The sequence below is a fragment of the Pipistrellus hanaki genome (assembly GCF_964339955.1).
Source record: "Pipistrellus hanaki genome assembly, chromosome: 17".
NCBI lineage: Eukaryota > Metazoa > Chordata > Mammalia > Chiroptera > Vespertilionidae > Pipistrellus > Pipistrellus hanaki.
Window position 1 is genome coordinate 25,697,220 of NC_140519.1, and position 21,608 is coordinate 25,718,827.

The following is a 21,608-nucleotide window of genomic DNA, read 5'->3' on the forward strand; positions in this document are numbered from 1 at the left end:
GTAGGCAAGCCCATTTCCCTGCTCCTAAGCAAGGGGCAGAGGCTGGAAATGACTAAAAGTCCCACAGGAGGCCTGGGAGCCTCAGGTTGTCATGTTCCAGGAGGCTTTACCTCTCCAACAGCCATTCCGAACACCACTCAGAAGTTACTAAGAAGCCAGGCTGCTAGGTCATCAGCAGCAAGAGCTGAGATACGCTTAAAAGATATCCTGAAGGGGGCAGCCAGCACTCTCAGCCCCTGCGTATTCAGTGCCCAGACACCTACCAGCAGCGAGAGGAGGCACCACAAGCCAGATTTCTTTGACGTTTCCTCTTCTACCCTCCAAATATTGCACCGGACTCTTGAACTTAGCCTTTAGGTCTCAATAATGTGATGGATTCTCACCCTCAAAAAATCTCATTTTTAGAAGCTGCTGGAATTATTTGTAAATAAGAAAAAACTATAATGGACGAGCTAACTTGCTAGCAGGATGGAGGACGAATCCATCAAAAGCTGAAGGTGAGCTTCCACTCTTTTTTAGGATGTGAATAATAATCCAAATTCTTGGCAAGGACTCTTGCCAATACACTTGGCTGCCCCTCCCACCTAGTTTATAGCTTTGACCTCCCAATGTTCCTTGTTTCCATTGGTTAATGTTTCTCATTAGTAGGCTTAGCCTCCTTGGGTAGTTAATAAGCTCCTCTCTCCTTTTTGTAAAACAGGATCTAATTGTTTGATTAGGCTCACATTTTCCTAGGCCAGTGGTCGGCAAACTCATTAGTCAACAGAGCCAAATATCAACAGTACAATTGAAATTTCTTTTGAGAGCCAAATTTTTTAAACTTAAACTTCTAACCGCCACTTTTTCCAAATAGACCACACACACACACACACACACACACACACACACACACACACCTGCAGGAGGCCTAAGCTCCTTTCCAGGCTTTCTGTAAAAAAGCGATAGCAGCTGGGTTGAGCTGCAGGTGAAGTGGGCAGCTGTCCTCGCACAGTCCCTAGCCAGTGGTCGGCAAACCGTAGCTCGCGAGCCACATGCGGCTCTTTGGCACCTTGAGTGTGGCTCTTCCACAAAATACCACGGCCTGGGAGAGTCTATTTTGAAGAAGTGGCGTTAGAAGAAGTTTAAAAAAAAAAAATTAGCTCTCAAAAGAAATTTCAATCATTGTACTGTTGGTATTTGGCTCTGCTGACTAATGAGTTTGCCGACCACTGCCCTAGACCCTATCTACCTTAGGGTCACACAGAAGGCCAGTAGGACAGCAGCAGAGTTATAAGCCTCTTCAGTACAGTCCCTTTATCTTCATGGAGCTGGAGGAATCATAGTTCTGAAGGGCTCCACATGTAAGAGAAGCACCTCAGCCATCTCTAGCCTCTATCCCCGCTTCTCTGCGAATGGGGATTACAGGCAGAACTTTGTAGCCACGTATTGGCACCTCTTACACCTTTTCTGAGGCATTTGCCAGTGACTCCTTTCTGGACTGCGGTGTGGGTGACCCATTCCAGGACACTCTTGTCAAGCCTGTCATCATTTGCAGTGTGACATATCACCTAAGGGTGGTGACTCTAGGGGCATTATTTAGAAAAGGGAATTAATCCCTCACATGACGGAATTAATCTTAGACTCCATTCTTATCGGAACAGCAGCTTAAATCTTCAGAGATGTCTTCATGTTTGAGCTCTCCACTCAGTAACCAGCTTTGGACTCCCCGCCCAGGCAAAACGCTCCATCATATTGTAAGGTTTAGGGGAGAGGGCGAAGAGGCAGGCCAGTCTCCCCACTTCTCACAAGCCTACCCCTCCCATTCTGAGGGGTGGCCCCACTCTTGGACTGCAGCTCCGTTTTCTTGTTACCCACTATTTCTCCTTTCCCAGGATTCTAGGTTCAACCTTGACTTTCACCCATTGTTTAGCTTCCTCCTAGCCAGCCAATCTCCTAACCCATGACTGAACCATTACAAATTAACATTTACAAACACATTTGTTTGGGTATAATAAACTGGCACTGACTTCTTCTCTATAGAATATTCAGGAAGGATATATACAATGGGACACAAACAGAAACCAAGGCCTGGAGGACAGAACTAAGACCTGAGAGTGAAGCAATCTGGGTCCCAGAGCCAACTGCCCCTCCTCTGTGACAAAGAACAAAGTACAGCATCTCACCAGACCTCAGCCTGCTCCTTCATTTGTAAGCAAACAGAACATAATCAGAGGATCCCTGAAGCCCCAAGGCTCTAAAAATGTGAAGGCATTAAGATGATTTCTGAGCACTTATCTAGCACCAGACATAAAACAGCCCAGATCCCTGCCCCATAAACACAGCATAATGGGGAAGGCAGATATCAAACAAATAATTATAAACAATAAACTCAGAAGTGTCTAAATTACTTCAGAGGAAAACTTAAAGTGCTCTACAGGCAAGTAATCCAGTCCAAGTATTGTGATGGCATTAACTTTTACATCTACCCAGCAGCACTCACTTGTTGAAGGAAATGGTATCAATGTACATCGGAAGAAAACGTATAGAAAAGGCATGGATTTCATTTCGGTGGCAAATATGGAAGGCCAAATGGTATTGTCAAGATTGCAGAGCTTAGCCAAAACCGGTTTGGCTCAGGGGCTAGAGCGTCGGCCTGCAGACTGAAAGGTCCCAGGTTCAATTCTGATCAAGGGTAAGTATCTTGGTTGCAGGCACATCCCCAGTGGGGGGTGTACAGGAGGCAGCTGATTCGTGTTTCTCATTGATGTTTCTAACTCTCTATCTCTTTCCCTTCCTCTCTTTAAAAAAAAAAAATCAATAAAATATATTTAAAAGAAAAAAAAAAAAAGATTGCAGAGCTTAAGAAAAAAAAACTGAAGCATAGAATCCCATGTTGTCCCCTTCGTCCCCCCAGGGTTCTCACTGCCCATGCCCACAGAGCTCATTCATTCACAATCAACCAAAGACCCCTCATAGGCACAGTCCCTCCTGGTGAAATCTATGGCAGTGATGGTTTGGTCAGTAAAAGAAACTGACCTGGCTGATTCAAACAGAAAAGCCTGCACTAAACTTCTCAGGCTATCTGGGGAAGCTGGAAACTGGGTTCAGAAAATGGGCAGGAACAAAGGCAAGGCAGGGAGAAGGCCGGCCAAAACCACAGCACGGAAGACCAAGGTGGATAATGAGCACAAGCCTCCATAGTTCAGAGTGCATGCCCTCAAAGCAGCCTGTTTGGTTGATATTCTATCACCAACTAGCTGTGCAACCTTGAGCAAGTTGTTTAACCTCTCTGTGCTTCAATTCCTCATCTTTAAAATCAACCTTTTAAAATGCCATATTTTGCCCAGTCAGCATGGCTCAGTTGTTGAATGTTGATCTGTGATCCAATTCATGGTTCGATTCCCAGTCAGGGCACATGCCCGGTTGCAGGCTACATCCCCAATGTGGGTCGTGCAGGAGGCAGCCAGTCAATAATTCTCTCATCATTGATGTTTCAATCTCTCTCTCCCTTTCCCTTCCTATCTGAAATCAATAAAAATATTTTTAAATGCCATATTTCAAAACAAGTCTAAAATGTTTTCAGTTGCAAGATATGTTATTTTATGAGCCACTGGGAAAAGAAAAAACACTGCCGATTAAACTATGACACAGTACTATCACTTCAACTTTTCATTTTATATGCCATAAAAAATCCTTATTAGGTCTAGTTACATACAGGTTTTATCGTGTCACTCATACATAAAAATAAATTAGTTACGATACTTCTAGATCTTTCTCAATTCAGAGCCCAACCCTCTCTACTGGCTCGTCAGCTGGGTCATTGTTGTCCACATGTCAACACACAGTGGCTGCTGTTCTCTGAACTATCATAGTCCCTGGGCAGCGTTTCCTCAAAGATGGCTCCACTCTTTTCTCCTGGACTTCCATCCACCTTTGGACACCCCTTCTCCAAGGTCTAGTGCTTCTGCTTTCTTGGTCTTGCCAGCTTTCAGAACACAGTCATAGTCCTTTCCAGATGATCCTCAAGGGATTTGTTGCCTGAAACAGGAAGGCCTATGGGCATCCTCTTATGCCATCAGGAAGACGGGGATGACGACTCTGGCAGACAGTCATCCTTCATTCAAGATGCACATGGGAAAGCAGTGTCTCAGAACCCGTGAACTTCATTTCTATCAGCTCCCCCCCCCCCCCCCCATTGCGGTGAGACTTGCATTGACTTACACTATAAAGAACTTAGACCTAGCCCCGACCAGTTTGGCTCAGCGGATGGAGCATTGGCCTGTGGACTGAAGGGTCCCAGGTTCAGTTCCAGTCAAGGGATGTGCCTTGGTTCCGGGCACATCCCCAGTGGGGAGTGTGCAGGAGGCAGCTGATCGATGTTTCTCTCTCATCGATGTTTCGAACTCTCTATCCCTCTCCCTTCCTATCTGTAAAAGGTCAATAAAATACATTTTAAAAAAAGAACTTCAACTTACGCCTGCACATTGTCAGCACTCAATATGACAGTTATTTGGCTTTGCTTTTAAGAAATACTTGTAGTAAATTATGAGTGCTTTCATAAAGTTGTGCCTGTTTAGATTCGTTTTGTAGACTGAGCAGAGTACCTGTAAAACAAGGTAAAATGAGCTGAACTACTATACCATTTGCAGGCTTTGCAAAGACATTTGTAATGCAGGGGGGTATCCGGGAGGAGAAGCGAAACGATTTTCCTTTAGTTCTGCCTGGTACCCAGAGATCTTGATGGCACTTTACATAACCGCGTAGCTTGGCTTCAGACCAGCGCAAAGGAGTCAGAGCAAGTGGAGGCATTCTTTACGGCTCAGTGCAAGTCTCTAAAAAATGCCCCCCCCCCCTTTTTTTTTCATCTCTAATTATTTGAACTTGGCTCAGTTATTACATAGTGTCCTTGGGGACCCCAAGCAGCCTCATTGGTGTTGTGTTATGATAGGACCTGGAGCGCTGAATTCTACTTCGGACCATAACACCTCACATACCTTCCTCTCCCTGGGAGAGCTCCGTGGGAGAAAGGAAAGGCTTCGCTGTGGAGGAGCTCCCAGAATAGGGGGAATGAGGACCAGGGCACCCTCTTCCAGTTCCACCTGTGGGAGTAACCAGGGAGCGGGCAGGAGGCGATGTGGGTCAGCTGGCTGACTGGCACTCTGCCCAACTGGAAAGCCCTCTATTTCACAATCCTTTTAAAAAACTATAAGACACTTTTTACCTCTAAATGCCATCAGTCCCTTTCCATCACATTTACTTTTTGGTGCAGTTTATTATTTCTAAGGGAGATATATGAAGAATATTTTGAAATCTTGATTTGACAACTCATTGGCTACATGGACCAAAGTTTTGTTCTCTTTGGTTTGATCTATGAGAATAGATACCATAGACCCAAGTGGCAGGCACACAGGAAAACAAAACAACGTGGCTACTGGCCTTCTCTCTGCATCTGCAGGCCAGTTGTCGGGTTTCTAGGGTTAGAACACTTTTGGCTTAGAATATGGCTTTGAGCTAAAAAAAAAAAAAAAATATATATATATATATATATATATATATATATATATATATATATGAGTATATTTTATTGGGAAACTACTACCAAGCTGAACTCTAAAAGGCTGAACCAAAATCCATTCCCAACAATAGTGTCCTAGAGAACCCAGTTCTACACATTCTCCTCAACACTGAATTCTTTTATTATTTCTCCACCGGTAAGGCTGTGCAGATTCTGTACGCTATGACCTACTTCTCTGAATTTCTCATTTATCTGTGGGGTTGTTTCATTCATCTATAGTCATGTGCGTCTTACAACTGTGACCTAAGTGATGACTATCCATGCTATGTGAAGGAGGACCATGAGCTGATAAACCGGTACCATAGAAAAGATTCCTTTAATTCTCCAAGTACAGTTAGGCCCAACACAAGATGGAAAACTCTCTCCAAAAAGCCGGATCTGAAAACCTGGAGGTGGAGAAGGTAAAAGTGCTACAAGGAGCTACTCCATAGGAAGACTGGAGACTTGAGAAGCCAGAGAAGGGTGGCCCGTGGGAAAGGCTGTGTGACCCGGGAGTGCAGAGCAGCAAGCTGATGTAAGTTCTCTCTTTGGTCATTTGGCAGAGCCTTACAGTTCCCTGTGGCTGGTAAGCCTGAAGTCTCAATTTATATATTTTTGTTTATTCTAAAGGAAAGAAGCAGGAAGTTCATTCTTAGCAGATGGCCTTGACTAGATGTCTTTGATGATGAGGTTTAATGGATTAAGGTTCATCATAGTTTATTTATATCATTATGAAATGACGTCATCCTTGTTTTTATGGTTTTTTTTTTTCATTTCTTTAGTGAGTGCACTTCTTAAAATAAAAAATTATACACACAAACACACACATCCGTGGTTTAAAGCAAAAATTTTCCATTTAATTTACTTATTTTTATTGTAGCTCCATCCCAAGCTATAATACAAATATCATATCATTTTCAAATATATACCTGGATTTTTCAAATAATAATTGTTTTAGTCTTTCTAAAACGTTTTAGACTTTAAAAGAGAAATGTAAAAACATTTCTACAACCATTCATTAATTACAACTTGTGTATCACATATAACATTTTTGTATTACCTTTATTCTCTCTTCATTCAAAAAACAAAATGTTATTCCAATGGAAAAAAAAATTGATTGCAAAAAAATGATTTAACAGTGGTGGTTCAAAATGCACCCTTAAAAAGTACAATAGGAAATTTGATGAAATGGCTCCTCTTAGTGTTCTGGGGGTAGTACTGCAGTATGCAAGCACTGTAACTTGTCACAAGCCCCTCAAAGTTGAATGTGCACAGAAATTATCTGAGGTTCTTGTTAAAATTCAAGTTCTTATTCAGAAACTGATTCTGCATTACTAACAAGCTCCCATATCCATGGGTTCATGGAATTTCAATAAGTTTACCTACAAGTACGGTTGTCCAAATAGAATTAGTAAGTTGTAATTATACGTATAGATTTTTTTAAATGTTAAAAATTCACAAGTCAAACTCCTTTTCTACAAGGGGCAATACCTTAAACAAAGGAATGATGTTAAATGACTAATTGCAGAAAAACAAATTGCTCTAAATAAATTCCTTTCATGCTCAGCCCTTAGCTTTTTTAACTACAACATCCAAAAATATACCCACTTACTTTTTTGCCCACTGCCTTACTATAAAAGCAATTCTACGAGCAACATTTCCCTGGTCTATTTTTGCCTCCCTAGTGGCTGGCACAGAGAGATGAATCTTCCAGGTGAGAGAAAGCAGGTGGCTAAGAAATGACTTACCTTTGGCCATAACACTGGCAGGGACACAAACCCAAGTAGCTTTTACTCCAAGATCATGATGCATAAGGAAAGAAGTATGTGTCTTTAGATTGTCTCTCTTCAAGTGGTCCATAAAATTTTTTCTTATAGTGAGTGTTCTTACTTATTGGACCTTCACTCCACCCAGCACTTGCTAAATGAAATCTTTATCTTCTCTCTTATACTCAGCACCACAGCCCAATGAAGAGGTGTTACTGCTCTTGCCATTGTGCAGGGAAAGCTGTTGAGGCTTAAAGCTTTACCAGCCCTCCTGGATAAGCAGCTGGCTCCAGAAGTACAGGACCATCTATCCAAAAACCCAAGCTGAGCTGTAGACCACTTTGCCACCACATTTAACACTAGCTTGTAAGTGTACTAGCTTCTGGGAATCTCTTTCTTAAACAGTTTGCAGATAACTTTCAAATATGTATGTGTAATATATACTCTTTAAAAGCAAGAGTTTGTTATACAGTAAGTGAGTGGCCAGATTATTATTATCTCTGAATGCATAATAATCTGGATACTCGGTGTATATCCTATATAATAAAAGGCTAATATGCAAATTGCCCCCTCAACTAGGATTTAGTTCGACCAGCCAACCACCCATATCCCCACCCCTGGCCAGGCTGGACGGACCCCAGCCATGCACGAATTAATGCACCAGGCCTCTAAAATATATATATTATATATATATATATATTGAGTAGCCATATTATTATACATTCAGACATCATAATAATCTGGCCACTCAGTGTATATGTTTTACCCTTAAAGATGCAAGGAGATACTATAAATATAAGTTTAGGAAACTTAGTAAAGTTGACTTCTAAACAACTTTATAGTGTTTCTGAGAGTAAAATGAAAATAAATGTAAAAGTCATGTTGCTACTTTGGATTTGATTTCCTTTCTTCTTTTTGTCACCAACTACAACCAATGAAGGACTTTGGAACTCCTGTTCCAAAGCCTTTAAACTTAAAGATGGATCTGTGTTGGGAGTAGGTTACATATAGTATTTATCACAAGGTAACTTAATTATTCCTTTATTTAGTTAATTATCTGATTCCATCTAATGAGTGTGTACACCTGCAGAGCAGAACTCTACCTTTCTGATTTTAGTATCTCCATTATCCAGCATTGTATCTGATGTATAAGCACTTCATGTTTGTTGAATTTGTAAGTCATGAATAATTAATGACCCTAATTAAGTTGGACTGAGATCAAACCTAGAAATTTCCTAAGAAATTTGCACATTTGGCCAATAGGTGGCAGTCTTGCCTAGTTTTAGATGGCTAGGGAACACATGCATTGACTATTGTCATTACTGCAATGAACATTGGGGTGCATATATCTTTTTTACTTTTAAACACATAGAAGTGAAAATTCTGGGTCGTATGATAGCTCTTCTTTTCATTTTTTGAGGAATTTCTATAATGTTTTCTTGGTAATTACACCAATTCATAAACCTAGCAACCAGTGTATGAGGGTTCCCTTTTCTCCACATCCTCACCAGTACTTTTTCCTTGCTGACTTACTGATAATAGCCACTCTGACATGTATGAAGTGATATTTCATTATGGTTTAATTTGCATTTCTCTCATGATTTATGATATTAAACATATTTTTATATATCTATTGGCCATCTCTATGTCCTCTTTGGAGAAACAAACATCTAATCAGGTCTTCTACATAATTTTTAAATTGGATTGTTTTTTGGGTGTTAGGTTGTATGAGTTCCTTATGTATTTTGGATATTAGCACCTTATGTGAAGTATCATTTGAGAATATCTTCTCCCATATAGAATTCAGGGGTCCTCAAACTTTTTAAAGTGGGGGCTAGATCACGGTCCCTCAGAGAGCTGGAGGGCCGGACTATATGAACTACTAATTCCTACTGTAACACCTCGGCTGCGCTCACTGCCCAAAAAACCTGGCGGGCCAGATCAGACTCCTCTGCGGGCTGCATGTGGCCCGCAGGCCGTAGTTTGAAGACCCCTGTAGTAGATTGTCTTTAACTTTGTTGATGGTTACCTTCACTATGCAGAAGCTTTTTAGTTTAATGTAGTCCTATATATGTAATTTTTCCTGTTTCCCATGCCCAAGGAAATCTATCCAAAAAGATTTCTAAGAGCAATGCCAGAGTTTACTGCCTATATTTTCCCTGTAGGAGTTTTATGATTTCAAGTCTTAGTTAAGTCTTTGAGTTTATCTTTGTATATGGTAGAAGAAAGAGGGTAGCCTAAACTGGTTCGGTTCAGTGGATAGAGTGTCAGCCTGCGGACTTAAGGGTCCCAGGTTCGATTCCAGTCAAGGTCATGTATGAGCAATGCCAGAGTTTACTGCCTATATTTTCCCTGTAGGAGTTTTATGATTTCAAGTCTTAGTTAAGTCTTTGAGTTTATCTTTGTATATGGTAGAAGAAAGAGGGTAGCCTAAACTGGTTCGGTTCAGTGGATAGAGTGTCAGCCTGCGGACTTAAGGGTCCCAGGTTCGATTCCAGTCAAGGTCATGTATCTTGGTTACGGACATATTCCCTGTGGGGGTATGCAGGAGGCGGCTGACTGATGTTTTTCTCTAATCAATGTTTCTGGCTCTCTATCCCTCTCTCTTCCTTTCTGTAAAAAAATCAATAAAATATATTAACTAAATAAAAATTAAAAAATAAAAGAGTTGGAGGTTTTTTGTTTTTTTTTTAAAAAAGGGTAATTTCTTTTTCGACATATAACTGTCCAGTTTCCCATCACCACATTTGTTTGTTTGTTTGTTGTTGTTGTTAATCCTCACTGGAGAGTATTTTTTCCATTGATTTTTTTAGAAAGTGGAAAAGTCAGAGAGAAATATCAATTGGTTGCCTTGACCAGGGTTGGGGATCAAACCTGCAATTGAGGTACATGCCCTTGGCTGGAGTCAAACTCATGACCCTTCAATTCATGGGATAATGCTGTAACCACTGAGTCAAAGAGCCTAGGGTCCCATCACCACTTATTAAAGAGATTGCCTTTACTCTATTGCATATCATTGTCTCCTTCATTGTAGATTAATTGTAAGCAAGGAATTCTTTCTGGGTGCTCTCAATATCCCTGCCACTGATCAATTAATCTGTCTTTACACCAATACCATACTGTCTAGTTATTGCAGCTTTATAGTCTAGTTGAAAATTGGATTGGTTGTTTGGGGGCATATGATATCTCCCACTTTGTCCTTTCTCAAGATTGCTGTGCCTATTCAGGGTCTTTTGGGGGTTCCATATAAATCAAAACTTTATGCATAAAAGGACACTATAAAAAAAAAGTGAAAAAGACAACCCACAGAATGTAAGGAAACACTTGCAAATCATCTGTGTAGTAAAGGTTAGTATCTTGAATATGTAAGGAACTATTACAACTCAACAATAAAAAGACAAACACACAAGCACCGTTATGTGCCAAGTGTTCTGGCGAGTGCTTAGAAAACCTGACTTTTGCCAAAACCGGTTTGGCTCAGTGGATAGAGCGTCGGCCTGCAGACTGAAAGGTTCCAGGTTTGATTCCAGTCAATGGCATGTACATGGGTTGCGGGCACATCCCCAGTAGGAGGTGTGCAAGAGGCAGCTAGCTGATCAATGATTCTCTCTCATTGATGTTTCTAACTCTCTATCCCTCTCCTTTCCTCTCTGTAAAAAATTAATAAAATATATATTTTTAAAAATTAAAAAAAGAAAACCTGACTTTTTTCAATCCTCGTCAAAACCATATGCATTGGAATCTATCGTTATCCCTAATTTCCAAATGGTGAAACTGAGGCGCAGAGAGCTTAAATAATGTGCCAAAATTCACACCACTGGTACTAGGACCTACGCCCAAATAAACCTCTCTGCACAGCTCTGCAGACTGGTTCTCTACACTTTCTGCCTCTCCACAGGCATCACGGAGTCCCCAACTACAGGATGAGGCAGATATTATAGCCCCCTCACAGGAGACAACTGGGAGCACAGTGGGTAAATGCCCAAGGTCATTCACCTACTCTCATGGCCTGGAAAAAATCCAGGTTTATGACATAGAAGGCTGAGCTACTTCCATCATTCTATGCTTCTCCAGTAAAGCATCCAGAGGCAGTCATTCTGGGATGTATATTAACTTTAGAGAGCACACACTATTCTCTAATACAAACTACATTTGGTTGCACTGCTGTTATCTGGTATTTTTCTCTACTATTGAATTAGCCACTCCATTTCCCAAAGAATAGAGTAACATTAAATAAATCCAGGAACTTAATACAGAGGGAATCCCTAGTAATTATTTCTCAGGTGTTAAAGAATCTTTTTAAATGGATATCAGCAGCTCAAACTTTGCTGGTTTTTGGACAGTAACAGACCATGTACACTGAAAACAGACTGAAGAAACAAACCAGGAAAGGACTTTGATCTAGATTGAAGCTTTCTTGCTTTTATACATAGATTTTCAAGTGATATGAACAAGATAAAGCTACTATCTACCTTTGTGTTCTCTCCCTCATTATCCTTGTAAATGACCAGCAGTACAAGCAGCACCTTAGGGTCCAGTGTTGTTACATAATAAAAACAAACTTGAATCTCCCTGCAGTACAACTTGAGGATTGCCTTTATAAAACAAAATGTACAGATTCTGTGGAATGTGCCTGTTTTCGCTGAGAATTGCCTGCACAATTATAATATTAAGACCAGGATACAGCTGTCTGTGACTAAGCTCATGTTCAGTAAGTGCTGTCGAACATTCCAAGTCACCAGACATCTGTTTCCTGTTTTTATTCTTCCCTTTGTCATTCTATCACAATTTCCTTACACCTACAGACCACCTAAGACAGCAATTAAGCAACTCTGGTGTTTGCCTGTCTCCTTTCCCATATTTAACTGTTGCTCAAGGTAGCTTAATCATACTGCTCGGGGGAAGAGAACCTAAGATCCCTCAAAAGTACATTCTGAGACTAGAGGACTATTGCCCATGTAATCTACCTTGACTTAACTTCCTCCCTGGTTTCCAATTAAGAACTTTCGTGTTGAGGCAATACCAGCCCCTCCAAAACGACAACTGTAAACTGAATCACAAAAGGAAAACCTCCAGCAGCAAAAATAAATCAAGCCCTAACTGGTTTAGCTCAGTGGATAGAACGTCGGCCTACAGACTAAAAAGTCCCAGGTTCGATTCCAGTCAAAGGCATGTACCTTGGTTGCAGGCACATCTCCAGTACGAGGTGTGCAAGAAGTAGCTGATGGATGTTTCTAACTCTATTCTTTTCTCTTCCTCTCTGTAAAAGATCAATAAAATATATATTTTAAAAAATAATAAAAAAAACTAAATCAAGGCAATAACTTACCTGTAACAGTGAGGAACTGTAGCCCACCCCACCATTCTTTTGACATTATTTCTGTAACTGCTGACTCTTATATGCAGCTTATAGATAAACAACATGTGTGTTTAAGAATCCTAGGAACTAACGTCAGAAGATACAGACGTCGACCTTCAGGCATTCCAGCTCTGACGATTTGCTGACCTTAAAACAAAAACCAGGAGATGCACACTACACTATCCTTTCCAAAACAGACTGTGCTGGCTTGCACAACCCTCTCCCCTTGAATTGTTTGTTCTGCTTTCTTGCTCCTTCCCTCTGCCTGCACTGAGGTAGGGAGATGGACCTTGGGACAAGAGTCCCCCATTTTCTCAGGTTGCTGTCACTTGAATAAACCTGTTTTTTTCCTTTCTCACTGGCACCTATCTCACAAGTCTGGCTTTCACTGTGGCTGGCAGCCAAACTTGGGTTTTCAGGTAAGCTACTTTATGCCAGAATACAGAACAAGATCTATTTACATTTAAGGCAGTTCATATCTATGCAAATAGATTGACGTTGAGGTTTTCCTCAATCCAAAGTAGCATCTCTTTCATCTTCCTTAGGAAAAGCTGACTCCTTATTGATTTCTATTTGAATCATAAAGATATGCATCTCACTCTAGAGATGAGAAAGCTAAACAGGGAGAAGACACGGGCTCTGAGACTTTGTGGAGCAGAGCTAGCAAACAGCCCTGAACTGGTCTCTGTACTTTATCTCATTCAAGCAACTGTGATTTGGGGTACCTATCAATGGAGCCAAAATTAATTCAAACACCCCAACTCTGTCACTTGGGATCCATGAAAAATGAAAACGTTTTTAAATTTCCTAGATGGCTATCATAGAATATGGTCCTAATAGTGATTCTCCCAAATTCTGTATTAATAGAATCTACCTAATAAAAGAGTAACATGCTAATTGACCATACCTTCATGATGGCCGCCAGCCAATCAGGAGTGAGTATGCAAATTAACCCAACAAAGATGTTGGGTTAATTTGCATGTGCAGGCGTGGAGCAGCTAGGGGCAGGGCGGGATGCCTGTCATTGCCATGGCAACGAGGCAGGCATTCCACACCATCCCAGGCGCTCTGAGCCTCTGGGCAGCATGGGAAGGTGGAAAGTCGACTCTGGGCTGGAGCAAAGGTGGTGCCAGCAGCCAGGAGAAGGAAGGCCCATTCTTGCACGAATCTTCGTGCATTGGGCTTCTAGTAGTTTAATAACAAGCCAAACAATATAACTTTGAATAAAAACTGAGATATAGCCGAAACTGGTTTGGCTCAATGGATAGAGCGTCGGCTTGGGGACTGAAAGATCCCGGGTTCGATTCCGGTCAAGGGCATGTACCTTGGTTGCGGGCATATCCCCAGTAGGGAGTGTGCAAGAGGCAGCTGATCGATGACTCTATCATCGATGTTTCTAACTCTCTATCTCTCTCCCTTCCTCTCTGTACAAAATCAATAAAATATATTAAAAAAAAAAAAAAAAACTGAGATATATTATTGGCACATAAATTACTTTACAAATTGAAAACTCAGGTCAGTAGTATATGACATAAATAAGTTAACAAAACAAAATATTGCATCGTTTAGATTTTTAAATTTTTTATTTTAAGAAAATACAGAGCTGGGAATCATTTTATTTCTACTGTGGTAGATATAACATATTTTTGAAAACCTAAATAAGCTTACTGATTGCTGAATCTTTCACATTAATTACCTGTACTTAATTTTCACATTACCAATTGTTTTTATGGCTTATATTCTCACTGAACAATTTTTCGACATCATTTAAAATGACTGAAAGACAAAGATCTTCAATATCTATGAAATAAGTAAATGCATATTAATAAGAATTAGAACACTTACTTTCTTTAAGAAAAAAAACATTAGCTGAAACCAGTTTGGCTCAATGGATAGAGCGTCAGCTTGGGGACTAAAAGGTCCCGGGTTCAATTCCAGTCAAGGGCATGTACCTTGGTTGCGGGCACATCCCCAGTAAGGGGTGTGCAAGAGGCAGCTGATTGATGACTCTCTCTCATCAATGTTTCTAACTCTCTATCTCTCTCCCTTCCTCTCTGTACAAAATGAATAAAATATATTAAAGAAAAAAATTTTGACTCTTTAAAAAAAAAAAAAAGAAAAAAAACATTAACTTATTCCTGAATGGTCTATGCATCACTTAAGAAAATTCACTTGGAATTTTTGTTTCAATTTTGATAGCAAATATCATACTTCTTAGAAGCCATTCACCAGTCTTAAACCTTAAACTCACATCCCATATCGTAATCTCCTTGAGTTGGAGGCTTACCATTTTAACCCTGGGTAGCAGGGCTTCTCTGGGGCTACTGATTAAGAGGCAGCATCAGCTCACTAGTTCTAACTGTGATTGAGCAGGCCTGCAAATCAATCCCATCCCACTTTCAAGTTCATTCTGATTTACACTAATTATAAGATAAGACCTAGATGAAAGGATCATGAAAAAAATCGAGAAATATTCTAAATATTATAATCTTCCTTTGACACACCACCAAGACGTTAGTATCTTTGAGAGAGAATCCATGTCATTTCAGTTCCTCTATGCCACCCTAGTTTAGAACATTTTAATTTTAGATTTAAAAAAAAAAAAAGATATGATCACACTGAAAACATTTTTAAAAAGGGCATCTGGAGAATCACAGATTAAGAAAATGCAAGGAGAAATATGTATGTTTCATTCCCTTTTCCAGTACTCGTCCTATTCTGCTTTGTTGGAAGGGAATTCATGAGCTATAATACTTGAGCAGATTCTCATCTGTAGGTTTTAAAATTTTCTTATCTGTCATATTCACCACCCACCCAGGAGCAAGACCAAAGAAAATCTGCCTTGGATCCTTTCGAGTACTAAGCATTTTGAAGAGTTCATCTTTAGTGATATCCGGTAAAACGTAACCATACTTCTTGGCAAGTTCCAGTCTTGCTTCAGGAAACTTGGCAGGATCTGCCAGGTAACCACGATTCTTGGCATCAGTATAATACGGGACCAAGGCTTCGGGTGGAAGCATTCTTTTTGGGATGGGTTGTCCCCGCAGAAAGAATGGAACAGGTTTGCATAGAATCTCTAAAAAACATTTTTAAATAAAAAAAGGAAGATGCAAATATTGGCTATATGCATAATGATCTTTAATAATTATTTTCATTATTGAATTTTAAATATTACTAAGATCAGAACTTAATTCTAAGAACTTGCTTTATAAATACATTTGTCTTAAGTAGTAAGCAAATGGGAACACTTCATTTTTCAAAAGTTTGCATCTTTAAAAATCAAAGTTAGTCCTGGGTTAACAATGAATAATGAATTTCTTACACAAAGGCAACATCATATTTAAGCCTCGTGATTAAAAACAAAAAACTAAACCGCTTTATAATATACTGGCTCAAGTAATTAAAAGACGATGGAGCCTCACTAGCCACACCACTAATAAGAAATCATAAAACAGAAAACCAATGTGCCTGAACTGCAAGTCAAATAACCATAAGGATTTTTTAAATGGCAGCCAGGATTAGACAAAGAGGAAGAGAAGGAAATGACTGCAAACAAACTTACCTAGACTTCTTGGATCATAGAAGGCTGTAGTAACAACACCACCATTTTTTTCAATTGTAGCAATGGCTAGTTCTGAAGCCAACTGTACTTCAATATTAATTTTTGCCTTAAAGTTGTCAGCACCCTATAACATGTCAAAACAAAGTCTGTTAGTAGATATTTTGAATAAAATATGGCAAGCTTCCTTTTTATAGTATTTTCTCCCCCAAAGTGCCTACTATGTAACAGTCATTCCTACTTTAAAAAAAAAATAAAAATGTTTCTATTGACTTTAGAGAGGGAGAGAGAGAAACATCAACGGGCTGCCTCCTGCACGCCCCCCACATCAGAGATCCAGCCTGCAACCCAGGCATGTGTCCTGACCAGGAATTGAACCAGTATCCTCAGTGCATGGGATGATAATCAACTGACCACACCCACCAGGCCATTTCCTACTTTATTTTTTAAATTTTATTTTTTTAGTCATTCTTACTTTAAATATCTTTGCTTTGACTTCCTATCAACATCATCATCTTGTCTTACCAATTTTCTTTTCCTGTAAGTGGGGATGACTGTATTTTCATTTGATGTATTTAGTAGACACCAATATAACTATTCATTCCCAGTACTTCATTAATTACAGACTGTATTAAAAATCCTAACAACTCTATGACAATGTCACAGATCAGTACCTACACTGAAGCAGAAGTAACTTGCCCATGATCTCAAAACTAGGGTTAATCTGGGAGCTTAGTCACAAGTGTCTGTATTCTGAACCACACTATGCGATCTATATATTAAAAAGGCTAAGTGACCAGCTGACCGGCTGGTATAACACGCACTGACCACCAGGGGACAGATGCTCAATGCAGGAGCTGCTGAGCGACAGCAACTTTGCAGAGTGCCCTCTCCCACTCCAGGACACCTCGGGGGATGTCAGAGAGCCCGTTTTGGCCTGATCCCCGCAAGCCAGGCCAAAGAACCCCACCAGCCGTAGGGACCCTGCTCACTCTGCAGATGCCCTTCAAGCCGTGGTACACTGTGGGGTGGGGTCCCCTCAGCCTGGCCTGCACCCTCTCACAGTTCAGGAACCCTCAGGGGATGTCCGACTGCCTTAGCACTGCCATGGAGGTGGGAGAGGCTCCTGCCAATGCGGCTGCACTCACCAGCCATGAGCCCAGCTTCTGGCTGAGCAGTGCTCCCCCTGTGGGAGCACACTGACCACCAGGGGGCAGCTCCTGTGTTAAGCATCTGCCCCGGGGTGGTCCATGTGCATCGTAGCGACTGGTCATTCTGCCATTTGGTAAATTTGCATATTAGCCGTTTATTATATAGGATGCTTTTATCCATAAGGTTTACTTTTTTAAAGGAATCTTAAAAGGTTTTTCCATAAACAAATGCTTCTCTCTAGTGGACACAGCTACGTTACTGACATATATATATATATATATATATATATAATAAACAGGAGTAGTTGATTAATAACGTACAAGGGGGTGAGGGGATGTGTGAGTGCTCCCTCATGAAAGAATGCCAAGAAAGATCTTCCTGGTATGATGACATCTGAAGAGAGAACCAAAGGAAGTGACGGAGCAAGCTGAATGGATGGATACACAGGAGAAAGAACATGCCAGGAACAGGGGCCCCTCAATAAAAAATGCTGGCTTTCTAAATCACTACAACATACTGGTTATGACAACTCAAAAGGATAAAAATAAAAGAAGGCATGCCGAAACTGGTTTGGCTCAGTGGACAGAGCATTGGCCTGCGGACTGAAAGGTCCCAGATTCGATTTCGGTCAAGGGCATGTACCTTGGTTGCGGGCACATCCCCAGTAGGGGTGGTGCAAGAGGCGGCTGATTGATGATTCTTTCTCATCGATGTTTCTAACTCTCTATCCCACTCTCTTCCTCTCTGTAAAAAAATCAATAAAATATATTTTAAATAAATAAATAAAAGAAGGCAAAGTATTGCCCTAACTGGTTTGACCTGGTGGATAGAGCCTCAGCCTGAGGACTGAAAGGTCCCAGGTTCAATTCCTGTCAAGGGCATGTACCTTAGTTTCAGCACATCCCCAGTAGGGGGTGTGCAAGATGCAGATGATCAATGTTTCTAACTATCTATCCCTCTCCCTTTCTGTAAAAAAAAAAAAAATCAATAAAATACTTTTTAAAAAGAAGAAAGTGTTGATTAAATAGAAATCAGAAATAGTCTTCTATGTAACTCCAAAATAAACCGAATATAGACTTACCTCCTCTACCAGCTGGACACCATAATCCCTTTTAAATGGCTGAATGTTCACACCCCTTCCATTGACAAGCTGGGTTAAGTCAATAGGTTGAGTAGGATCAACTCGACCCAAATCAATAAGATACTGCAGTCTCTTGAGACTCAAAGGCTGATATTGACGTCTGAAGCTACAAAACAAGAAAGTAACTACTGAAAAACTTAGTCAAACTTATCTTTTGTAAGTTCTCCATATTAACTCAAAGCTCTGTTCAATTCAGATAGCTTAACAAAATAAAACCCTCCCAAATACAACAAAAATATGTAATATTGCTTGATTTTTAGTAGTGAAACAAAATCAATACTTTATTTTTTTCACTAAAAATAATTTACCTCTCTAAACATTTATTTCACTCATTTACACAAATAAATGACTTTGTGGAAAATATAACCCATTATCTAAATTATGCATTAATTATTGGGTTGTTACTATGGGCCACATGTTTATATACATTTTGCTAAGCCTCTGAACAACCACAAAAGCAGGCATTATCATCTCCATTTTGCAGGTCTGAGTGCAACGTCTGGGTTTTTGTTCCAACTAATCCAGGCTAAAATTCATTACCAAAAATGGTTCAGAGAAACAGTAGCAAAAGTTAGTTTCAACGTGAATTTACATTTCTACCAAACTATCTTTTTCAGGTGATTCTCAGTGAAAATGAGAGGTTTTTATTTTACAAAGCAAAGAGCACCTTACCTATGTCCTTCATTAAACCCGTATTTGGGGATTACGATGTAAAATGGGGTCTGGCCTCCCTCGAAGCCCAGTCGGGGCCGGGTTCCCCTCTGCCGTTCTCCTTTATGGCCTCGGCCACATTTTCTACCTCTTCTCCGACCTCTTGGTCGTCTTTCCTAAAATGAAGAAAGAGTTTTATAATCCACAGACGCATTTTTTAAAATTTTTATTTTACCTTTTCACCGTATTATTTTGTGTACCATTTATTCATCCAGACAACCAGTACTAGCTACAATTCTAGCTGCTCTAATGTGTCTACACACTCTAAAGCAGTCTCTTTGCTTCTGAAGTGCAGCTGATTCTTCTGAAGTCCTTCAAAGGACTTCAAAGGCAATGAGCCCAGGATGGGATGGGGATAAGGATTCTATGACAATCTGGCATTGAAAAAAGCCTGGAATTAAACATCCACAACAAACAATGATACAGGATATTCAAGAAAATTGATATTGCAATTAATTGTAAATGTATCATTGTTACCTATATTGTTTTACTTAAAAGCTAACTTAAAAAGAAAATATTATTGCCCTGACAGGTTTGGCTCAGTGGATGGAGCGGCAGCCTGCAGACTGAAGGGTCGCAGGTTCAATTCCGGTCAAGGGCACGTACATAGGTTGCGGGCACATCCCCAGTAGAGCGTGTGCAGGAGACAGCTGATCGATGTTTCTCTCTCATCGATGTTTCTAACTCTCTATCCCTCTCCCTTCCTCTCTGTAAAAAATCAATAAAATATTTTTTAAAAAATATTTTCTGTCACCTCACAAAAGCAAGTATTGGATATTCGAAATGACAGTGTCAATAAGAACTATTCAAGGGTGCATTCGGTGGTTTTCAAAAAAGACATTTAATGTAACAAATGAATTAAACTCTTCCACGTGAAGACCAAAACATACTGGAAAAGGACTTCCATTTTAAATCCAATTCTGAATGAAGCAGTCGTGTTTGCAGTTCTGGCGGCTTCGCTCCTCCTCCCTAATCCACGTAATTGTGCTTTTGAAGGTAACCCTTATGCAGAGTCGGGGCCACGTGGGGAAGGAAGACTTTCCTCCCAGCAGTGAAGGGTTCCAGGGGCTCGGCCACCTCGCTCAGCCCGCCGCCCTTCGGGAAAGGCCGCTCTCCGCCCCGGCCGCAGCGCTCCCCGCACCGTCACCAGCCACTTACCGGCTTCTTGGAGCCGGGGTTCGGCCGGAGGTTGGCCAGGCTCACGCGGGGCAGGGCCCGGACCAAGTCCAGAGCCCCGGCCCCACCGACTCGCACGGGGCCAGCCATGACCCGCCGCCGGTCGGGAACCAGCACAGGTGCCCTCGGCCGCCTCCGCGCCCACGTGACCTCAGGGCGCTGCTTTACGGCCGCGGCCCCGCCTCTGTCGCACTGCAGCGTCGGCTGAGCAGCCCGCCCCCGTCGCGCTATGAACCTGGAATCCGGCTTTCGGAGAGGGGGCGGGGCGTGGGCACGTGATCTTAGGTTGAGAGTCGATCCTCAAAGTCGGGCTTTTAACGTAGGTCCTCTTCCGCCGCCCACTACACACGCTGTCGTCAGAGAATTTCTTCTGACTTGGTGTTCGGTTTGGTGGTCCTTTTGGAGGGAGTCTCCTCTGAGCTCAACCTGGAGTCTGGAATAAAAGGACGCTCTCCTGGCTGAGACCGGTTTGGCTCAGTGGATAGAGCATTGGCCTGTGGACTGAAGGGTCCGGGGTTCGATTCCGGTCATAGGGCATGTACCTTGGTTGCAAGCATATCCGATCGATGTTTCTCTCTCATCGATATTTTTAACTCTCAATCCCCTCTCCCTTTCTCTCTATAAAAAAATCAAAAAAATATATATATATTTTAAAATAATGCTCTTCTAAATGATTAGGTTTGGGCTTGGATAATCTAAGGTGACCAGACGTTCCGCTTTTGGCAGGACAGTCCCGACTTTTAACAATTTGTCCTACATCCCCCGGCGTTTAAAAAAAAGTCCCAATTTTTGGACTTTTTAAACGCCGCGGGACAAATTGTTAAAAATCGTGACGTCTGGTCACCTTAGGGTGATCACATATGGTAAGATAAGAGAATAAAATTGAATATGTGCAAATAAGTACGAATAATTGTATGTTTTTAATATTTTTGGTCATTTTTATACGTTTTTAATGTTTTTTTATTATTTTAGTGAAAGACTCGGGATCCGGCTATTTTAAATGCCTGGCTAATACCAGCCTGTGAATAAGATTCAAACTAAGCGTTCTCTTCCGTATGCATCTATATTGCTTTGACTGAGACAGTGGGATACTAGCTTCACTTACTATGAATAATGATAGGAACATGCAGAGGCTTGGTAAATACATGTAGGGCATTGTGTTAAATTGGTCTTATTCGATTATCTGACGAAACAACCATTGGTAAATGTCA

The 21,608-nt window shown here is 40.9% G+C and overlaps 1 protein-coding gene across 1 annotated transcript; it reads right to left on the reverse strand.

The window, feature by feature from the left end:
- Positions 1-14,222: 14,222 nt before the first annotated feature.
- On the reverse strand, positions 14,223-20,574 carry MRPL15 (mitochondrial ribosomal protein L15). The gene is made up of 5 exons (XM_084864931.1): positions 20,380-20,574; positions 19,183-19,337; positions 18,451-18,616; positions 16,221-16,344; positions 14,223-15,734 (listed from the first exon to the last, which is right to left on the reverse strand). The coding sequence occupies exons 1-5, from the start codon at positions 20,485-20,487 to the stop codon at positions 15,397-15,399; spliced, it is 891 nt and encodes a 296-aa protein (XP_084721057.1). The 5' UTR covers positions 20,488-20,574; the 3' UTR covers positions 14,223-15,396.
- Positions 20,575-21,608: the final 1,034 nt, after the last annotated feature.